This window comes from Erpetoichthys calabaricus, chromosome 9 (genome assembly GCF_900747795.2).
Source record: "Erpetoichthys calabaricus chromosome 9, fErpCal1.3, whole genome shotgun sequence".
Lineage (NCBI taxonomy): Eukaryota > Metazoa > Chordata > Cladistia > Polypteriformes > Polypteridae > Erpetoichthys > Erpetoichthys calabaricus.
In genome coordinates this window covers 149,819,045-149,837,385 of record NC_041402.2, presented here as the reverse complement: position 1 = coordinate 149,837,385, position 18,341 = coordinate 149,819,045, and the positions used below count along the sequence as shown (strand labels likewise).

Here is an 18,341-nt window from a genome sequence, read left to right as displayed (position 1 = left end):
CAAATTTACATAAAAAGAGTCTGAGCGACTGGCATATGCATGTTGAGAAAAATGGATGGATCGAAATGTGTGCAGCCGAGCAGAAAGAACATTTGCATTTACATTAACAGACTGCTGCCTTTATCAAGAGTTAATATTTGACAGCACTCTTATGAAAAATGCTTACTTTGTGTCTACATACAGTTGGATTCAGATAATGAAGGGTTAGTAAAAGTTCTTTTTCTTTTCCCCTCCCCAACATCAATGCAAAGGCTGTTTTGTTGACATTTTCTGATGGGCTTGCATAGTAAAATTAACCTTGTTATCTATTTACATATTCAATCACTGTATTTCTCTGCACAAGTGTGTTTAATGGAAGAATGCTGGCCATAAGCCAGCTTTCTTTGTTATGGTTAATAAAATACAGCAGACTGTGGTACACATGTACTTCAGGCCAGGAACACACAGTTCTGGGCTGGTCTTTGAAACTGGCAGACAGCGTACTGTTCTATTGCTGATAAGAGCGTACTGTAAATAAAACTGTACAGCACAGCTCGTTTATAGCTGTAGGGAAAAGGAGAGGCATGGTGCTTGGACTCATTGTTCCTTCTGTACTGCTTATTTTTATTATTGGATGTTGTTGTTCTTTTGTGGATCTAGTCAAATAAATAATTTAACCTTTTGAAAAATTAACACTTTATTTTGTAAACATTGTACATTCTTGATTTTAAGATGTTTTCTTCTGGGAAATTTTTGTACTTTTTTAGGGTAGGAGAATGTTTATTTATATAATGTGCTTATATATCTCACTGTTCCTATATCTTAAAAAAAAAAAAAAAAAAAGTGTTGAAAGAAGTCATCATATGTACTAAAACACTTAACATTATGAGGCCAGTGTTGCTAACTAATGAGTTCTCTTTGTTTCCCTGGGGGCCTTCGTTAATGCTAACGTAATTCTTAAGCTTGTTTAAGAAACAATTACATAACATAAAAAATGTAGTCTCTTGCTCTGTTGCACAATTTGTAACAAAAGAAGAAGGAACTAACAGATGCGTGGGCTCATTGTAACAGAAGAAGCACCATGTGCAATTACAAAATGTTTCCCTTTTCGTGGGTTGTTTTGAAGTGTTTTAATTTGATCTCACCACCCCTAGATAACTGTTTTAAATATGATACCATTTAAAAATGCTGGTAGTTAATGCATCTGCTTCTTTCTTACAATAATCTTGAAATCTGGCTCCTCTGAAATATTTTATTTTGAGATAGTCATCTCTTGGGTGTCTTAAGCTTGGTTTATTTTCTCAGCCTCACACAGGTTGTTGAAGGCAGGCATACTGTATTTTGTAATGTTCTCACACTACACGTTCATCAAAGATTGGTTAATGCAATATTCACCTTTCCAAACTTCCCAAGAAGATTTTCCCCCAGACTGTAACGTGTTTAAAATGCTGTTGTTCTTGTATCTAACAGCTATCAACCATTATTTAAAGAGCTTCCGTAAAAAGCCAAATTTCCCTCTGTGGACAAATAGTTCTCTCTCTCTCTCTCTCTCTCTCTCTCTCTCTCTCTCTCTCTCTCTCTCTCTCTCTCTCTCTCTCTCTCTCTCTCTCTCTCTCTGCATTGGACCAAGACAGAATGACAATGAAACAAAAGAATCATGCTAGGAATCAACTGATTCTTCTGTTTGCCCCACTAAGCATTTTTTGTTAAATAACTAAATCTTCAGTACGATGGCCAGATGTTTTATTAATTTATTTTATTAAAAAAAGTTATCTTACAATTGACTGGCCTTTACAACAGAAAGTCCTAGAGTCTGGTGGCTTTGAAACAAGAAAATCTGAAAGATTAATTAGCCTGAACCTGAACAAACAATTTCCTTCTTTGAGCAACTTGACTCCACGTGAATATACTCTTATTATTTCTTCCGTTTGTATCATGGTACATTCAAAAAGTTTTCTTTTATGAATTTCAGTAATATACTCATTTTATTCACACCTTTTGGTGACCATTTTTTGCTTTACCTTAGTTTAATCGGTTACCATTGTTGGCAGAATTGCTCAACAATTCTGAATAAGGTGTGAATTGGCTAATTCACATTTTAATCTGAATATTTTTGTCATAAATACATTATTTAGAAACTAATGAATGGATGGGAGAGTTTGGAGTACTGAGGATTGTGAGAGCACCAGACTGCTTGCTGGTTTTTGTCCGAACATGAAATTCATAATGGTAAGAAATCAAGATATAGCTATTTTAATCAATGGAGTGGTCCATTAACATACAAAATCCACACATATAAAACCATTCAAAATGGGGTATACTACCTGTGCTCTCCCCAGGGGAACAACAACTTGAAAATTAGGTGTTATAGTGACAGAGCCATGCAGTCTATACACTATGCCCACTCATGTATGCAGTTCATATTCCTCTAAAGTCAATCTGGAATATTCATATTTTAAGATCTTTTTCCTACTTATTTCCCCTTCATCTTTTGCCAGATAAAATCACTGTATCCAATGCTTTCCTGTTTGGGAAATGCAAACTTGTTATAACCAATGCAATGCCTTTGACTTGAATGCAACATCTTTATGTAGCAGTCAGTACCTACCAGTGCTTAGGAGAATGTATTTTTCAGTTTTATTAATTGATCTGAAAGATTGATATGGTCCTAAGAAACAATAGGCATACTTTTTTTTTTTTTTTTTTTTTTTTTTTTTTTTTTTTTTTTAAATTTCTGGTATTCGGTATATTCTATCATTTTACAAGGCAATCTGAGATAACTACTGTATTTCTTGGGATAGAACTGACAATAAAAAGACAACAGCCCTGCCAAAATGACACTTGTACTCATACAAAACAGACAGACTGACAAGTAGATGCTATGTAGGAGCTGCTATTCTTTGTGAACAGTACTTGAAGTCCTTTTGAGATAGTGGTCTCTCATATGAAGCCTTGGTTATGTCATTCAGCGTGCTACCATGACGGTTAATGCACAATAGCTGTCTAGCTTTATCTTCTGAAGTTTCTTATTGAGGCAGTGGTATACTTTTGCAATTATTTTTATAAAAATGGAAATATTGTATTTACAGTTTTGTACTTTAGACACCTTTTTAAGCTATTTTTTCATGACAAAAAAAATTCTAACCTGAGGTGGCTATTTGCTTTGGATGTAAAAATTAGCTTTTTTTCCACATAGTTAAATGGATCATCAAGCAAATACCTGAACGTAATTACGTTGGCTTCTTTTGACTTAATCACTCCATCTTCTTATTCCAATTGTATTTCGAATTGTATTAATGATTACTCTGCCTCTGCCGCAAAACACACTATTGTCTTTTTTTATGAACACATACAATTACAATAATAATAATTCATAATTCTTTGCATTTATATAGCGCTTTTCTCACTTCTCAAAGCGCTCAGCAATTGCAGGTTAAGAGCCTTGCTCAAGGATCCCAACAGAGCAGAGTCTCTTTTGGCATTTACATACATGCTGTGTTGTAGCATATAATAAAGATTTATTTTAATAACGTAGGGGGAGGGGGAAGGGTATTTAAATTGATTGCATATTCGGTATATTTACAGAATCAGAGTATTTAAAATTGGTGTAGTAGTTCATTTTTCCTTGATCTGTATTTTATCTGATCAAATGACTTCCTGTTTTTACTTGTTATAGCCTCCGTGATCTTTTGAAACAATACCCAGAAAAAGTCATGGCTGGTTTTCAAAGAACTACAGAATCTACACCTGTTCAATGATTCTTTGAATAAAAAGAAAGGCCTGATAGGAGTAAAAATTCCGCTAGACTGAAGTGGAAACCTTGGCAACCTTTAAGACATATCTAGATGAGATATTGGGACAGCTTAGGTATTATGAGCTTGATGGACTGAATGGTCTCCTCTTGTTTGTCAAATGTCTTTTATGTTCTAAATATCCACAGACTTCTGTCTAATTTTAAGTGCACTGATTTCATCTTTTGTGATCTCTTTCTCTGAAGTTAGATTGTTGTAACCTTGAAATCTATTAATATTTCTGTGCATCAGAATATGTAACAAGTACTTTTTAGATAAATTATATGTAATTAGCAAGGTTATTTCAGTTCAGGATCACAGAGGGCAATAGACTATTCTATCTGCTTTGAGCACAGGCAGGAACGAGTCCTAGATAAGGCCATTGCATAGCCCACTCATATACACACACTAAGGAATGTATTCACCACACATCTTTAGGAATGTGCAAGGAAAACTGAAGTACACAGAACCTACACAGACATGAGGAGAACATGCCGATTCTACATTGATAATAACCAGGTGCACATTTGTGAAGATTCAAGGGTCCATGAATGGAGCGACTATTTCTGTATACTGTTTATACTTATTTAAGGTTAATATTGAGAACCTTATGGTTATTGCTGCTTTTACTTCTGCCTTCCTGTTTTAATAGGTTTTGACAAGACATTACTGCATTTATTAATGGGGTCTTTTTTTCCCTTCTTTCTTCACCATTCTGAAAGAGATGACCTGTTTGAATGCATGTCTCACATTTTATTTTGACACAATATTTGCACTACATTCTGAGAGAATTAAAAAAGCCAGTTTTTAATGGAGTGACTAGTCATAATGTTTGTATTCTGAGGCACCTTGATTTCAAAGTTGTCATGATTTACCTCCAACTGTGTTCAAAGTATACATTAAACACCCACTTGCATTTAAGGTGCTAATGCTGCCTAATGTGCCGTTAATACACATGCTTAAAACGCTTCATACATTTTTCTTGTACTTCATCATTATCACCTACAGTACAGAGTTTCATCTTCAAACATTATGAATTATTTAACATTAAAGAACTTAAGCGATACATGCATAACATGAACAATGCTATACCAGATTTTCTTCAACATTTTAAGTTTTTCGTGGTGCAACAGCAAGAACTTTTATTAAGAAAAACTAATGGAGGAATGCTGCGGTGGGTTGGCAACCTGCCCGGGATTGGTTCCTGCCTTGTGCCCAGTGTTGGCTGGGATTGGCTCCAGCAGACCCCCGTGACCCTGTGTTCGGATTCAGCGGGTTGGAAAATGGATAGATGGATGGATAATGGAGGAATGAATATAGTAAGAGAAATATGATAATTTAATGTGTGTATCTCTCTATCTCAGTTCTGGCTTCTCATCCTCCTTTCAGCAGTCAGTCATTACCCCAGCTTCCCTCCCTGTTCTAGTGATATATGCTTCTGGACCTGAGTTGACTTTAACTTTCCAGGGTCACTTTTGGCCCAGCTCCTGTACCACTTTTAGAGGCAAGGCATCCCTGTATTGGTTACAGGGATAATATTCTAGAATTATTTGTAGTGAACTTTAATGAGTTTGCACCTTTTTAGTTGCCTTCAATTGGCTTCATTTCCTCTCCTTTTAATTAATTTCTTATTAGGACACAACAGTCACTGCTTTCTCAGCTTGAGATTTTTTTCTGACTCTGATGCCTTTTATTCTTTTTGCAACCCTCAAGGGCTCCACTTTCCTTATAAAAAGATGTATTTCACATGTCTTTTGGGTTGTTAATCATGTGTGTGCTGCCTGTGGTCCAAGTGCATTTTGCAAGGCTTACTATTCTGTTTCAGTTCTCTTCTTTCTACAGTGCATGAAAATGTGTGTTGTCAATTCCAACACATGGTGCTTCCTTCTCTTCATCTCCTAGAGCTTCCCTGTGCTGAACTTTCTGACTATGATTTGTTCACCAAGTGATCACACAGTGGTTGCAGCCATCTTTATGTATTGTAATATATATTTTAATTTTTATTTTTATGATGAAAAAATTATCAATATAGCAGACTAACAATTTCAGCTGTGAAATGCTGAAATTCAAAAGTGCTTTGTTTGACACACGAGAACCCATAGCCTTGGCTGCCTACTGTTTTACATTCATTTACTGTATTACTGTACCGCATATTGCATTCTTCACCTACAAAACTTCTCAGCTGTGGTTATAGATTAGGGAATAAACACACTTCTAAACTTGCAAAAAGAAACAAATCTACTTGATTAAACTATATAATGATAAAATGTGAGTTTATAAGTGTGAGTTTTTCAATTATAAAGTTAAAAATATATTTACTATTTCTGATGTTGAGCAAATATTCAGAGAGTACATGTAAATTGGTTGATAATGAAGTTTCGGAAAAAGTGAGGATTTATGCTTTAAAGGTATTTAGGTATTTTTGTGCTTATGTTCAATAAAATGAATTAATGTATAACAAGCCTAACACCTAATTTGTATTTTAATATATTTTTATTGAGGTTTTTTTTTTTTTTTTTTTTTGTTTTTTTTTTAATTATTCCTCTTTTTGAAATCTGTAATTCAAATAGTGGCTGGCTACCTGTACGGTGTAAATCGGACACTGGTTGTGCTTTCGAGAACTGCATGAAAATAAATAGCAACTGATACTCGCCACACTAAGAATTGTTTTGTGGTTGCATTAATTATTTTGTAATTGTACATTACTTTGAACTTGCAGGGAACAAGTGATAACTAATAATGCATTCAGCACACGCCCATATGTATGGAGTTGGAATGACTGGGATTCCAGAATAAGAAAGGAAAAAAGATTTAGTGTAATTCAGCAATGTTTAAATGACTGATTTTCTAATAATGGACTCTGGTTGTAATGGGCCTTCACCAAGGTTGTCTTTGGTACACAGGACCACAGATATGATTAGTATGAAATGGTACCTAATATCGTATACATGGGTTGTGCCAGTCTACCAGAAATTACAAAGATGCAGGATCTGGAGAATAGATATTCCTATCCTAAGATGCATTCATTGGATGACATCTGTTCTGAGTTTTGCTAGGTTTAGGTTTTTGGTTTAGTATTCTTTTTGAGTTTGAGTCAGGAATCAAACTAAAATAATGACTTTTTTTTAATTTACTTGTTTGCTTATTTCTAGCTGGTGCAAAGGCATTTGTTTGTGATCAGTGTGGAGCCCAGTTCTCAAAAGAAGACGCTCTGGATTCCCACAGACGCACACATACAGGTATGGTGACTGATGACAGATCAATTATTGATTTTGGTACTGATCACAAATCAAAGCTCACCTTTGTGTTCTCCAGCTATTAATGCAGAACAGATTGTCAGCAGAGGGAAGCCATATTGTGTTGTACTGGTCAGAAGACTGAAATGCCTTTTTAATTATATCCTATGTGGTTAAAGTTTATGAAGGTGCAGTATTTTTTATTATGTCTGTAATACACTTGCATGCTAAAACAAACCAAAAAAAAATTTAAAATACACTAGCTAAATATTGCAATTGAATAGGGTATTGTGATACATTATATATTAGATATTAAGATGTAGGAGAGCTGTTAATTTAAAAGGCATTTGCAGTCCTTCTGAGTCCATGTTTTTTTCTTCATTATGTGTGCACGCGTGTGTGTCTGTGTGTGCGTGTGTGTGTGTGTGTGTGTGTGTGTGTGTGTGTGTGTTTTGCAGGAAAGAGAATTTCCTCCTATCTGTCTATTGTCATTTTGTGTATGTTGTTATATGTGAACTTTCAAGTCCTTAAAGTGAATTACAGGTCAGAATGACAAGGGACTGTGGCTTCTGAAATCTACCACTCTTACTGGGGAGAATGTAAAATGATTTAGCAAAAGACCACAAAAAAGCAGTGTCTATATAGAGTTATTGAGTTTCAAAAAAAGTAAATAAAAAATGGAAAAGTAGGCAGAATTTACGTGAACACCAAATACAGAGGCATGCTACGTGACAATATTGACTGGGAGCTAAAGTTTACTTTTACCAAATACACAATATAAACATCACACACATCCATGCAGAATCTATTGTAGTTATTATAACACTATAAGAAAAATAACTAATCATTTTGATATGAAAAATGTATGCTGGAATGTTTATAGTATGGTGTGTGTGTGTGTAGAAATAGATATGTTGATATACAGATCTAGAGGTATGTAATTATAATATTCTCAAACTTTCTTGACCCAGTTCAAGTTTCAGGATCACAGTAGGATGTATAGAACCATCATTTTGGGGAGGGTAACAATACATTGCAGAACACACTTTTGCACACACCCGTACCCACTTGTGGTGACAATTGCAAGAAAATGTATCTCAAGGAAAATAATGATTCTTGCTTGTGTATATAATGTTTGGAAAATGGCAAAATACATTATTAATATGTATGTTTGCATTTGTGTATGCATGTATGTAGAGTATATAAATCCTATTTTGTGATTATGTTGGTGTATATAAAGGAACAATGTCTAGTAGACTCAGGAATAAACCTTTATTAATCCCAAAAGGCTCCTGAAGTAGCAATGATAATCATTGCATCACAGTGACACCTAATATACAGTATACATGATCATAATGTAATTTGCAGTCTCTGTTTCATACAGTTTTACGTTCTCTTACACATTTTTTTTAATATTGCAGGTTTTTAAATGTAACTCTTACTTTTCTAAAAATTGTTATATACATAGCATTTGAACAATTAGAACAATAACAGATCTTATTGTGTCCCCATTATACTCTTTATGCAAGGTAAAAAATTACTTTTCTACGTGACTAAAAATATATTCTTTTTAAATATCTCTTTTGATAGTCTCATTTTTGTGATGAGTAGCAAATGTGCTAAGTCTACATAAGTCTGTAGTGTGCTAGCTTCTTCCTTTAATATGACGATATGCTGTAAATCTCTTTGAGCATGTTTACATAATGAAGGTATAAATTACTTTTGTGGTATCTTTTCCTACAGTAAAAGTATATTTTCTGTAACCTGCCAGAGTATCTGGTAGTATTTGTCTCTTTACCTGTTTATTGACTTCAGATTACTCACTATGTACTGTGGTTTATTTGTTGTTGTAATATTCATATATGAATGTGGTGGTTCTAAAGTGAAGGATCTTACAAAGACACCTTAAAATATCTATTGGTCATCATTTAGGCTTTAAACCAAAATCACTTCCAGGGTTGTCCTTCCAAAGTTTAGGGACCAACATATCAGGGTACCCTTACGTTACCCTCTTATGCTGTTGCTTCCCTAGCTCCTGAGATCCAATTTTAGAATCAGGCATCCAATTCTTTTCTGGAACTAACTGCCCTTGGCAGTAGACATCAGGGTCCTACTAACCACTAGGATGTCCGCTGCTGCCACTTCCTTTTATAATCCTCTCATAGTACTTGCCAGTTATCCGGTTTCTTTTTTTGCTATACTTGTCGTCATTAAATTTTAAGAAATTTCTCCTCTTTTACTAAAAAAAATTATTCCTCAGGTTCTGCTTATTCCACTTTGATGGGTCAGGCTTTAACAACATGTTTTGTTCACTATTCCTGTATAAAAACATATCATTGTTCAATGTAGGAAGCTGAAGATGGTAGCCAGTGTGTATTGAATATAAAATAAAGAACAGCACAGTGGAGTGTAATTCTATTTGTTTAGCTTATTTAGTATCGTTTTCCAGTATATTAGTATGAATTTATTTTTAATCCATCCATCTGTCTTCCTAACCCACATATCCAGGACAGGGTTGTGGGGCATCTAGAGCCTATCCCAGCAATCATATGGTGCTATGCAGCAACACCTGAACAAGGTACCAGTCCATAGCAGGATTTACTTTTAATAAAATGTGCAATTAAAACTGTTCTGGTGAAGATTGGTGTGTACCCTATCAAACAGTAGAGTGTACTGTTTTCTCAAGGTAATAGACTTGTCAGCATCAAGTATTACTGTGCTATTACTTGTAGTTACAAAATGTGACCAAGTTTTGTGCTACTTCAGCATGAACCGTTTCATTTTAAAACTTCCCAAACAAATTTACTGCACCATTAAGCTTAGTGCAAGAGTGCAGAGGAGGATTCAGGTGGCCTCTTAAATTTCAACCACCAAAACCGTGTGACATCCTGTCACTGCCTGTGATTTGTCATTCTCTTGTTACCAAACCTGTGAGGTACTGGGTAATCTTACTGTGTTGCATGATACACAAAGGCACTGTGCTGTTCAAATACTCCCAAAGACCAAGTGCGTAAAACTTAAAAATAAAATGATCATTTTGTTTTCCTTCATTTGGCTGCTATAGAAATGTTTTGTATTTGTGATGATTTTAGGTTGGGGTAACATTGAACAGTTTTAAATCAAAAACAAAAATGTTTCTTTTTTTGATTAGTAAATATAGATTATCAGAATTGCTCAAATGAATTTATAATCCTATTTAATTTCCAATTATCAATAATTTAAACTATACTGAATATAATATTGCGGTCTGAGATTTGACTTCAGTGATGCAAAACTTAATAATGTGGGCCACACATATTTGACAGGCAGTCCACAAAATATACACAGAAGCCTAACATTAAGAAAATCTAAAGGTAGCGATGGAGACTCTGATGGCGAACCTGAGCACACACACAATGCTTATTGATGCAGTTAATTAAATGTCAGGTCACTTGCAGATATTGTGCCATTGTGTTTTGAAGCGTAAACCAGAAGGTTGCCAGTTCTGGCCCACCTTCCGAATACTAGGTCAGGTATGTTATGTCTTGACTAACTTTTTCCTGTGCTTCATCTGTAAACAATTGTTTCAAAACTAACTGATTTTGATTTGATTATGTTAATTGTATTATTAAGTGACATCTAAATAAATAAATATAAATGTATGCATAAACAATTTGAAGGTATCTAAAACATACAGGTAAACTTGGGTAAACACAACCTATCATTTACAATAATAATTTGTATGACACTTTTTATATACACATTCACACTAGCAATGTGCTTATGCTATCAACTATTCCGCAGTTTTTCTGCTATTCTAACTTCACCACAGTTGGACTAGCTTAATGTTATTCCTAAACAACAACCGTTTCTATTTGCTTTTTCTTGTGTACACTAAGTCGTACAAGGAAAGCCTCAATGTGATTTAACAGTCCCACAGCCTTGACTCTCGAAGAAGACAAGAAAACTATCACAAAATACCTTTTAGGAAAAAAGGAAGAAATCTTGGCAAGGGCAATCAAGAGAGAGACCTCCTTCCTGGTAGGTTGGGCATGCAGTGGGTGCCAAAAAAATGGGGTTAATGCAACACAAAATGGAACACAAGTAATCCTCTTCAAAGAGCTAGACAACCAGCCTATTACTGCCCCCTCAGAAATACAAAAGTTCAAGCTACTTTGTTCTTACACAGCGTTCCTCACCAAGTGCAGGCATAGAACACAGCGACAACTCTCAAGGAAAAATGCAAGAATAGATCATACCACTCTCTAAATGTAAGTAGAATCTAATTAACATAATTGTAAAACAACAATATTTGTCCATCAGCAAATTGTAGAACCACTGCCAGATTGTAGAAAAGGAGTCCAACAAGCCAGGCATAGTCACATGGCCAACAAGCCACCTCCTTTCTACTAGCAATTCAGTTCTGGATTGAACAATCTGATGAAAATACCCTTCTACCTGATGATTCCAGTGCTCCTTTATCTGAGATGGCCGTTCTGGAGGCAGGCAAACAACTTGGCAGTAGAGCAGTGGCACAAAGTGCCACTTGAGGATACCAAGAAGAGAAACAGAATAGGGGAGGTACAGTAACAGTTTATAAATATTGTATTACAGTAATCCCTCGCCGTATCGCGCTTCGCCTTTCACGGCTTCACTCTATCGCGGATTTTATATGTAAGCATATTTAAATATATATCGCGGATTTTTTGCTGGTTCGCGGATTTCTGCAGACAATGGGTCTTTTAATTTCTTGTACATGCTTCCTCAGTTGGTTTGCCCAGTTGATTTCATACAAGGGACGCTATTGGCAGATGGCTGAGAAGCTACCCAACTTACTTCTCTCTCTCTCTCTCTCTCTCTCTCTCTTGCGCTGACTTTCTGTGATCGTGACATAGGGGGATTGAGCAGGGGGGCTGTTCGCACACCTAGACGATACGGACGCTCGTCTAAAAATGCTGAAAGATTATCTTCACGTTGCTACCTTCTGTGCAGCTGCTTCGTGAAGCGACATACTGCACGGTGCTTCGCATACTTAAAAGCACGAAGGGCACGTATTGATTTTTGATTGTTTGTTTTTCTCTGTCTCTCTCTATCTCTCTCTCTCTCTCTCTCTCTCTCTTTCTCTGCTCCTGACGGAGGGGGTGTGAGCTGCCGCCTTCAACAGCTTTGTGCCGTGTGCTTTGCATACTTAAAAGCCAAACAGCCCTATTGATTTGTTTGCTTTTCTCTATCTCTCTGACATTATCTGCTCCTGACGTGCACTCCTTTGAAGAGGAAGATATGTTTGCATTCTTTTAATTGTGAGACGGAACTGTCATCTCTGTCTTGTCATGGAGCACAGTTTAAACTTTTGAAAAAGAGACAAATGTTTGTTTGCAGTGTTTGAATAACGTTCCTGTCTCTCTACAACCTCCTGTGTTTCTGCGCAAATCTGTGACCCAAGCATGACATATAAAAATAACCATATAAACATATGGTTTCTACTTCGCGGATTTTCTTATTTCGCAGGTGGCTCTGGAACGCAACCCCCGTGATGGAGGAGGGATTACTGTACTTTTATTTTAATATTATTGACTAACAGATATTCAGTATGCACAGCTAATCAGCAACTCTAGTCAGGGTATCCTAAACTGAAATAATAAGTCTTCAGCCTAGATTTGAAACCTGAGACTGAAGGGGCACCTCTTAGCTTTTGGGCCCTGAAACTAAAAACTCAACCTATTACATTTGGTTGTGCTTATTTTAATTAAGTGTAATCATTTAGAAATTATAATATGATTATTGTAGGTATTATATTTTATTATGGCTCACCAGAGCTAAAGCTTCCCTGTCTTAATCTCCATGTTATTTTTTGAGTTTATATTCATACAAATATAAAGGTTTATTAGTTTTGTTCCATCCCATTTCTGTATGTGGTTAGTCTGACCATAACATGAATGTTACTGGTGTCATCATCATCTTGATTGTGTTAACATATAGTGTAAATGTTTCAAAATTGTCATTCATTGTATTTTTACTACTTTTTTTTTTCTCCTAAAATGTTTTCAGTAATTTATTTTTTTTATTAATTTTTCAAAATGTCATATTTACCATATGGTTCTGTTCTGATTAAATGCTGCCAACCACTGAAATAATTTTAAATATACTACCTTTGTATTATAAAAGAAAAACACTGAACAATTTGCATTTCTTTTTATGAGAAGAAAAATGCTTTGTTGGATCATTTTTGTTGATTTCATGATGTATTAGAGAGGAGAGGAATAAAGGTTAAGAGAGAGAATATGAATGTGGTGGGTGTAACGGAGCAAGATACAAAGGACAGGAGGATATGGAAAAAGATGATCCACTGTGGCAACCCTTAATGGGAGCAGCCTAAAGAAGAAGGTAATGTAGTAGCTGTTTATGGTTTAAGCCAGTGCTTCTCGGGTTCAGTCCTGGTGGCAGCAGGATTTTTGTCAGTCATTTTCTCTCTAATTGGTATCATTGTTTGTTTAACTGGTCTTCATTCAGAAAATAACAGTAGTGTCAAATTTACCTTTATACAAAAAAGAAAAAAAAATTAATACCACTTTTTTATCCTAATTTAAATACCAATTACTAACCAGAAAAGCAGACACTTGGGCAAGCAACACTGAATGCTGAACAACTGCGACAGTAGCGTAGCCAGACATTTGTTGGTGGGTGGGCATATATGAAGCTAGGTGGGTGAATAAAATTTTACCAGTTTATAAAACTTGACTATTAGTGGCAGATCGATGGAGATCCTGTAATAAAACTCTGCTGAGTAACGCACACAACATTGGAAGACACACAAACACAAATTCAAAGATCCAGCTGAGGCTGGGAAGGTGCCTCATTGATCACTAATAGGTCTTCTGGGGCAAGTGGAACAGAAGCACTAGCATCTGACCTGTCAGCATTGGCTGGGACTGTGCTTTCCAGTAGCAGAGACAGAGAAGGCAGAGTTTTATTTTCATCAACCGAAGTTTACTTGTCAACTTCAGATGTGTCATCTTCTTCTAAAGTACATCAAGGTCTTTTAAAGAAACTAAACAGAGAGCTCCGTTTAGCCATTTAAGCGTACATTATTCTAGGCTGCTTTAACCTAGGTTTTTCATCATATGCTAATTCGCTTAACAAGCTGTGAGCAAACAAATCATACATGCACATGCATGACTTGATGATTGGATGGGGGTATGGTCATAAAATACCAAATTTAAATATGGATATATTTACAGTACATGTTATATTCGATGATTAATAATACTAACATAAATATCTAAACTGTTTTACATAAAATATATATTTCAATTTGAAAATTGAAACGTGCCCATCCATGGCCACTTTCCCATACTGGACTGTAACTACTTCTGCGTCAGTCCCAATAATCAGGCTTCTTAGTAAATAATGACGTAAATAACCAGAACACCTCAAATAGTGGACTGAAATCATGACGATGATGAAATTCTGTAAATTTAAAATGTAAACGTGAAATTATCCCAAGTAGATTAGATTAGATTAGACAAGGGGGCTTCGCCCCCTGCTCGCTACGCTCGCCTACCCCCGCCGTTTTGAACCCGTGCCCGCTGGGCAGCCGTAGTTTCAGACGCGCGTTGTAGGAGCTTGGGTTGTTTTGAATCCGTACTTGCCCTGCTTCTGCGGTTTGAGATGTGCGTTGTAGGAGTTTATCCGTCGGTCGAGCTCGTTCGGTTTGAACCCGTGCCTGCTTTGCCTCCGCAGTTTCAGACAGTGGGTCGCGTTCAGCATTTTGTACGATCCCAAGCAGCACATTATTCCTAACTTCACTCCGCAGTAGTGCCATGCACAATATGGCGGTGATGCCTGCGCCTTCACTACGCAGTAGTGCTACTCACAATATGGCGGCAACGCCTGCGCCTTCTGTATTAGGTCAGGTTTTACCATGCTGTGTAGGCGCCTTTGCCTTTCGTATTTTCCCGCACCTTCCGACGCGCGATGTAGGTGCCTGCACCTTCCGGGTCTGCCTCCGCTGTGTGGTGTGGACGTTTAACTGTCGTTTTTTCTGCTTTTATATTCTGTATCTCGCTGTGCATGTGTTTCGTGCCTAGGTTTTTTTGAAGCTGTTGCATTCCAGTTTTCATCATCTGTAACCTGCTCTCCATGTGTTTGGCCCCGTTCTTTATGATGTTTTACTTTGTTTCCTACTCTTTTATTTCTGACCTCGCTTTATCCTGCTTGCGGCATGTCAGACGGTTCGTAGTCTCTCCCGTTTCGCTCTGGGGCGGGGGGGGCTTTGTGTGGCGCCTGCGCACGTTCGTAATCTCTCCCGTTTCACTCTGGGGAGGGGGGCTTTGTGTGGCGCCTGCGCACTATGTCTCCTGCGTCCACGGGCAGGTCCCTGCGTCCATATCCGGTTCACCATTCTCGGTTAGTAATATGGATTAGATTAGATAAACTTTATTTCCAAAGGGAAATTCAGAACATATATTCAAAACATGTAATATGTATTAATACCCAATACATTTAACAAACCCAGTTTTTCTAATTTTGAATTGACACTAAAACGTTGAAGCTGAGAAATAGCAGCTTGTTTAATTAAGGCAGGAGTTAATATAATTTTGACTTAATTAAATTTAATCAAAATCAGAATTCGATGGGATGAAAACCTGTAGCCAGCAGGGGCCCCTGGACTCGACTTGAAAATCACTGATTTAAGCAATGGAGACCAGCTTCTTATCGGTAGACTTTGATTTTGGTTTCTCGTTCCAGCCTGCTGGCTGCTCAAATCATTGTATTTAACCACACTGCTTTTTAATTAGATCTCATATTGTTCCATTCAAATTTAAATTAACCTACAGTATAAGAGTCTATCAATATGAACTACTGTGCAAGAAAAGTACACTCACACTACAGGATTTTGGCTAATATTCCTATTTGCATTTGCATAGTAAAATTTATACTGATAACATATTAAATAACCCACTATGATTTTTTTCTTTCATTTGTAGCCAAATCATTTCAAGATACAGTAATCAGTACAAAAGCTCTCACCAAAGAAATAGTAGAGTCACTATTACATTGTTGTGAAGTTAAACTGTCACATATAATGTATATATTAAGATACCTATAAAAAAGAACACAGCTCAAATTTTAATTCACAGATAAAATGTAGGACTGTGTCTTCAAATTAAGCAAAGACTTAAGGTCCAGAAAATAATTAACCTCAAATTAATACATTATTTGCCATATTAAAGTTGCTTGACAGGAACAGATATGGAACACTCTGTACAATTTAGGAGGCTTAGCGGTATAGATTGATTTGTCTAACCAAAATATCACTTATTTTACAGAGTTTGAAAAGTTAAGAAATTTGACCTGGTCATACATACATGATGTAAATAACCAGTCATTTTCTTTGAACTGATGCTCATATGTTATAGGTTTTGACTATTTTTGAATGTATCTTGTATGTTTTTAAAGCTGTTTCTGCAAGTAGATTTAAACCTGGCTGTCAAGTAACTCTTGTAGCAATAGTTACCATATCTGAATAAAATCTTGAAAGGTCAGATGACTTTTGAGAACATTAATCTAATTACTTCTTCTCCAAAAGCCCTGTTAATCCAGAGCATTTGTTCACAGTGTTGTGTGTTACTAGATTTATTTAAAAATTAATGTGAACTACATAGTTAAAATAACGAACACCATATACATTTCTTGGGTAATTGAAAGTAATCAAACATTTTTAAAATGGCAGTTTTAATAAACGTTTGCAAATCAAGTTGACTGACAGCATGACTGCAGATTGTCATAAGTGAAATTGGTGTTGGTTTTAATGTGTGAAGAGGAAAAAGATATATTCTGAAATAAAAGTACATTGAACAAGATGCAACAGTCTTCTATCCGAGATAAATTGGAACGTTGTCAAAGAATGGCTCCTTCCTTTGATCTGTTGCAGTCTGACATACTGTAATTTTGCGCTCTTTGTAAGATGTATGAAAATATGGATGTTCAGAAAATATATTAATGAAAGGTAACTAGTGATTGTTACCTGCTTCATTAATGGATACAACACAAGTCAAATGAACTGAAGTCTTACTTAATCTGTGGTCATCAGCAAACATTACTATTTGTAGCCACATCTTCTGTAAGTCTTCTTTGTTTGAGTGCATAATATTTGTATGTAAGCATGTGCAGGTATACTGTATAAAATATATGGACAATACAGTGGCACAGTGGTTAGGCATGCCACCTTACAGCTCTGGAGTCCTGCATTTTCAGTCCAAGCTTAGCACTGACTTTGAGTTTGCAGATTCTCCATTTTTTGGCTTGTATTTTCCTCATGCTTTTTCTCCTACATACCAAATATGTGCGTAATAGATTTATTGGTTACTTTAAATTGGCCCAGTATGTGTAAAGTGTGGATATGGACTGGGGAATGAGTGTGCCTTGTGATAAACTTGACACCCTGCTGTGTATGGTTGTTTTTCACTTTATGCTTACAGACACCTGAATATTCACCAGCTCCCTTCAAATTATTTAGAAGATGGGTAGAGATGTATGCAGTATTTATGCAGAGTTTCCATTTGCTTTTGCTCAAACCTTTACAGATCACCAAGGGGAAAAAAAAAACAAGCAGGCACTTGTAGAATGTGTATACCCAACACAGACAGTAACTGAGTTTGGAATTTGAACCCAGGGCACTGGATCATGAGGGAGCACTTTTACCTTCTTTGTTGTTCAAAATGTTATTTTGGAAAAAAGGCCATTATATATAGTTTATACGCATAAAAAAAAATTCTCTGTGTATTCATATTAGTAAGAATTGTATAAGTAATCTGAATATTAGAATACACATGTAAAGTGCACAAAATAGTATATAGTCTGCTATTTAAACTGTAGTAATGTGCTTTGCGTATGTACAGTACATGTACATTAATCTATCCATTTTCATCACTTGCGGCTTGCTTAGAAACAAGTGGTGCTTTTAATGTCTGCTTAATTTTGTGTTTATATAAAATTAAGACAGACCATTTTCTGCCTTCAAGTGAATTGCATTAACAATAAAAGAAATACAATAAAGACATCTAACAACAAATCACAAGGGCATAAATACAAGCAAATCTTCCAGGTATGGCAGCAAACAAGCAGGCTAAATTTAGGCTGGGGACTCAGCAAGTAATGTTGACAGCTGGATTCCTGACTACTTGCCAGAGATTTAAACAGTAGTCTTTCCGTCATGTCCTGTAGTAATCAAATTCTCTTTTCACATCTGTAGTTCATTACTTTCACCTCTGGAGCAGTTCAGGATCCCATTCAAAATGCAGGTACATTAACTAATGACTCGTACAGTGTGCCTGTAGTATATTTAGCCTGCTAC

The 18,341-nt window shown here is 36.1% G+C and overlaps 1 protein-coding gene across 3 annotated transcripts in view; it reads left to right on the top strand.

Moving 5' to 3' along the window:
- Nucleotides 1-18,341, top strand: part of zbtb16a (zinc finger and BTB domain containing 16a) — a 270,137-nt gene that overhangs the window by 167,839 nt on the left and 83,957 nt on the right. For 2 of the 3 annotated variants that reach the window (XM_028810305.2, XM_028810306.2), the window contains exon 4: nt 6,923-7,009. The exons of the other annotated variant lie outside the window; for it this stretch is intronic. In XM_028810305.2, the coding sequence (XP_028666138.1) occupies nt 6,923-7,009 (87 nt within the window). The remainder of the gene's footprint in view (nt 1-6,922; nt 7,010-18,341) is intronic. 3 annotated transcript variants of the gene reach the window in all.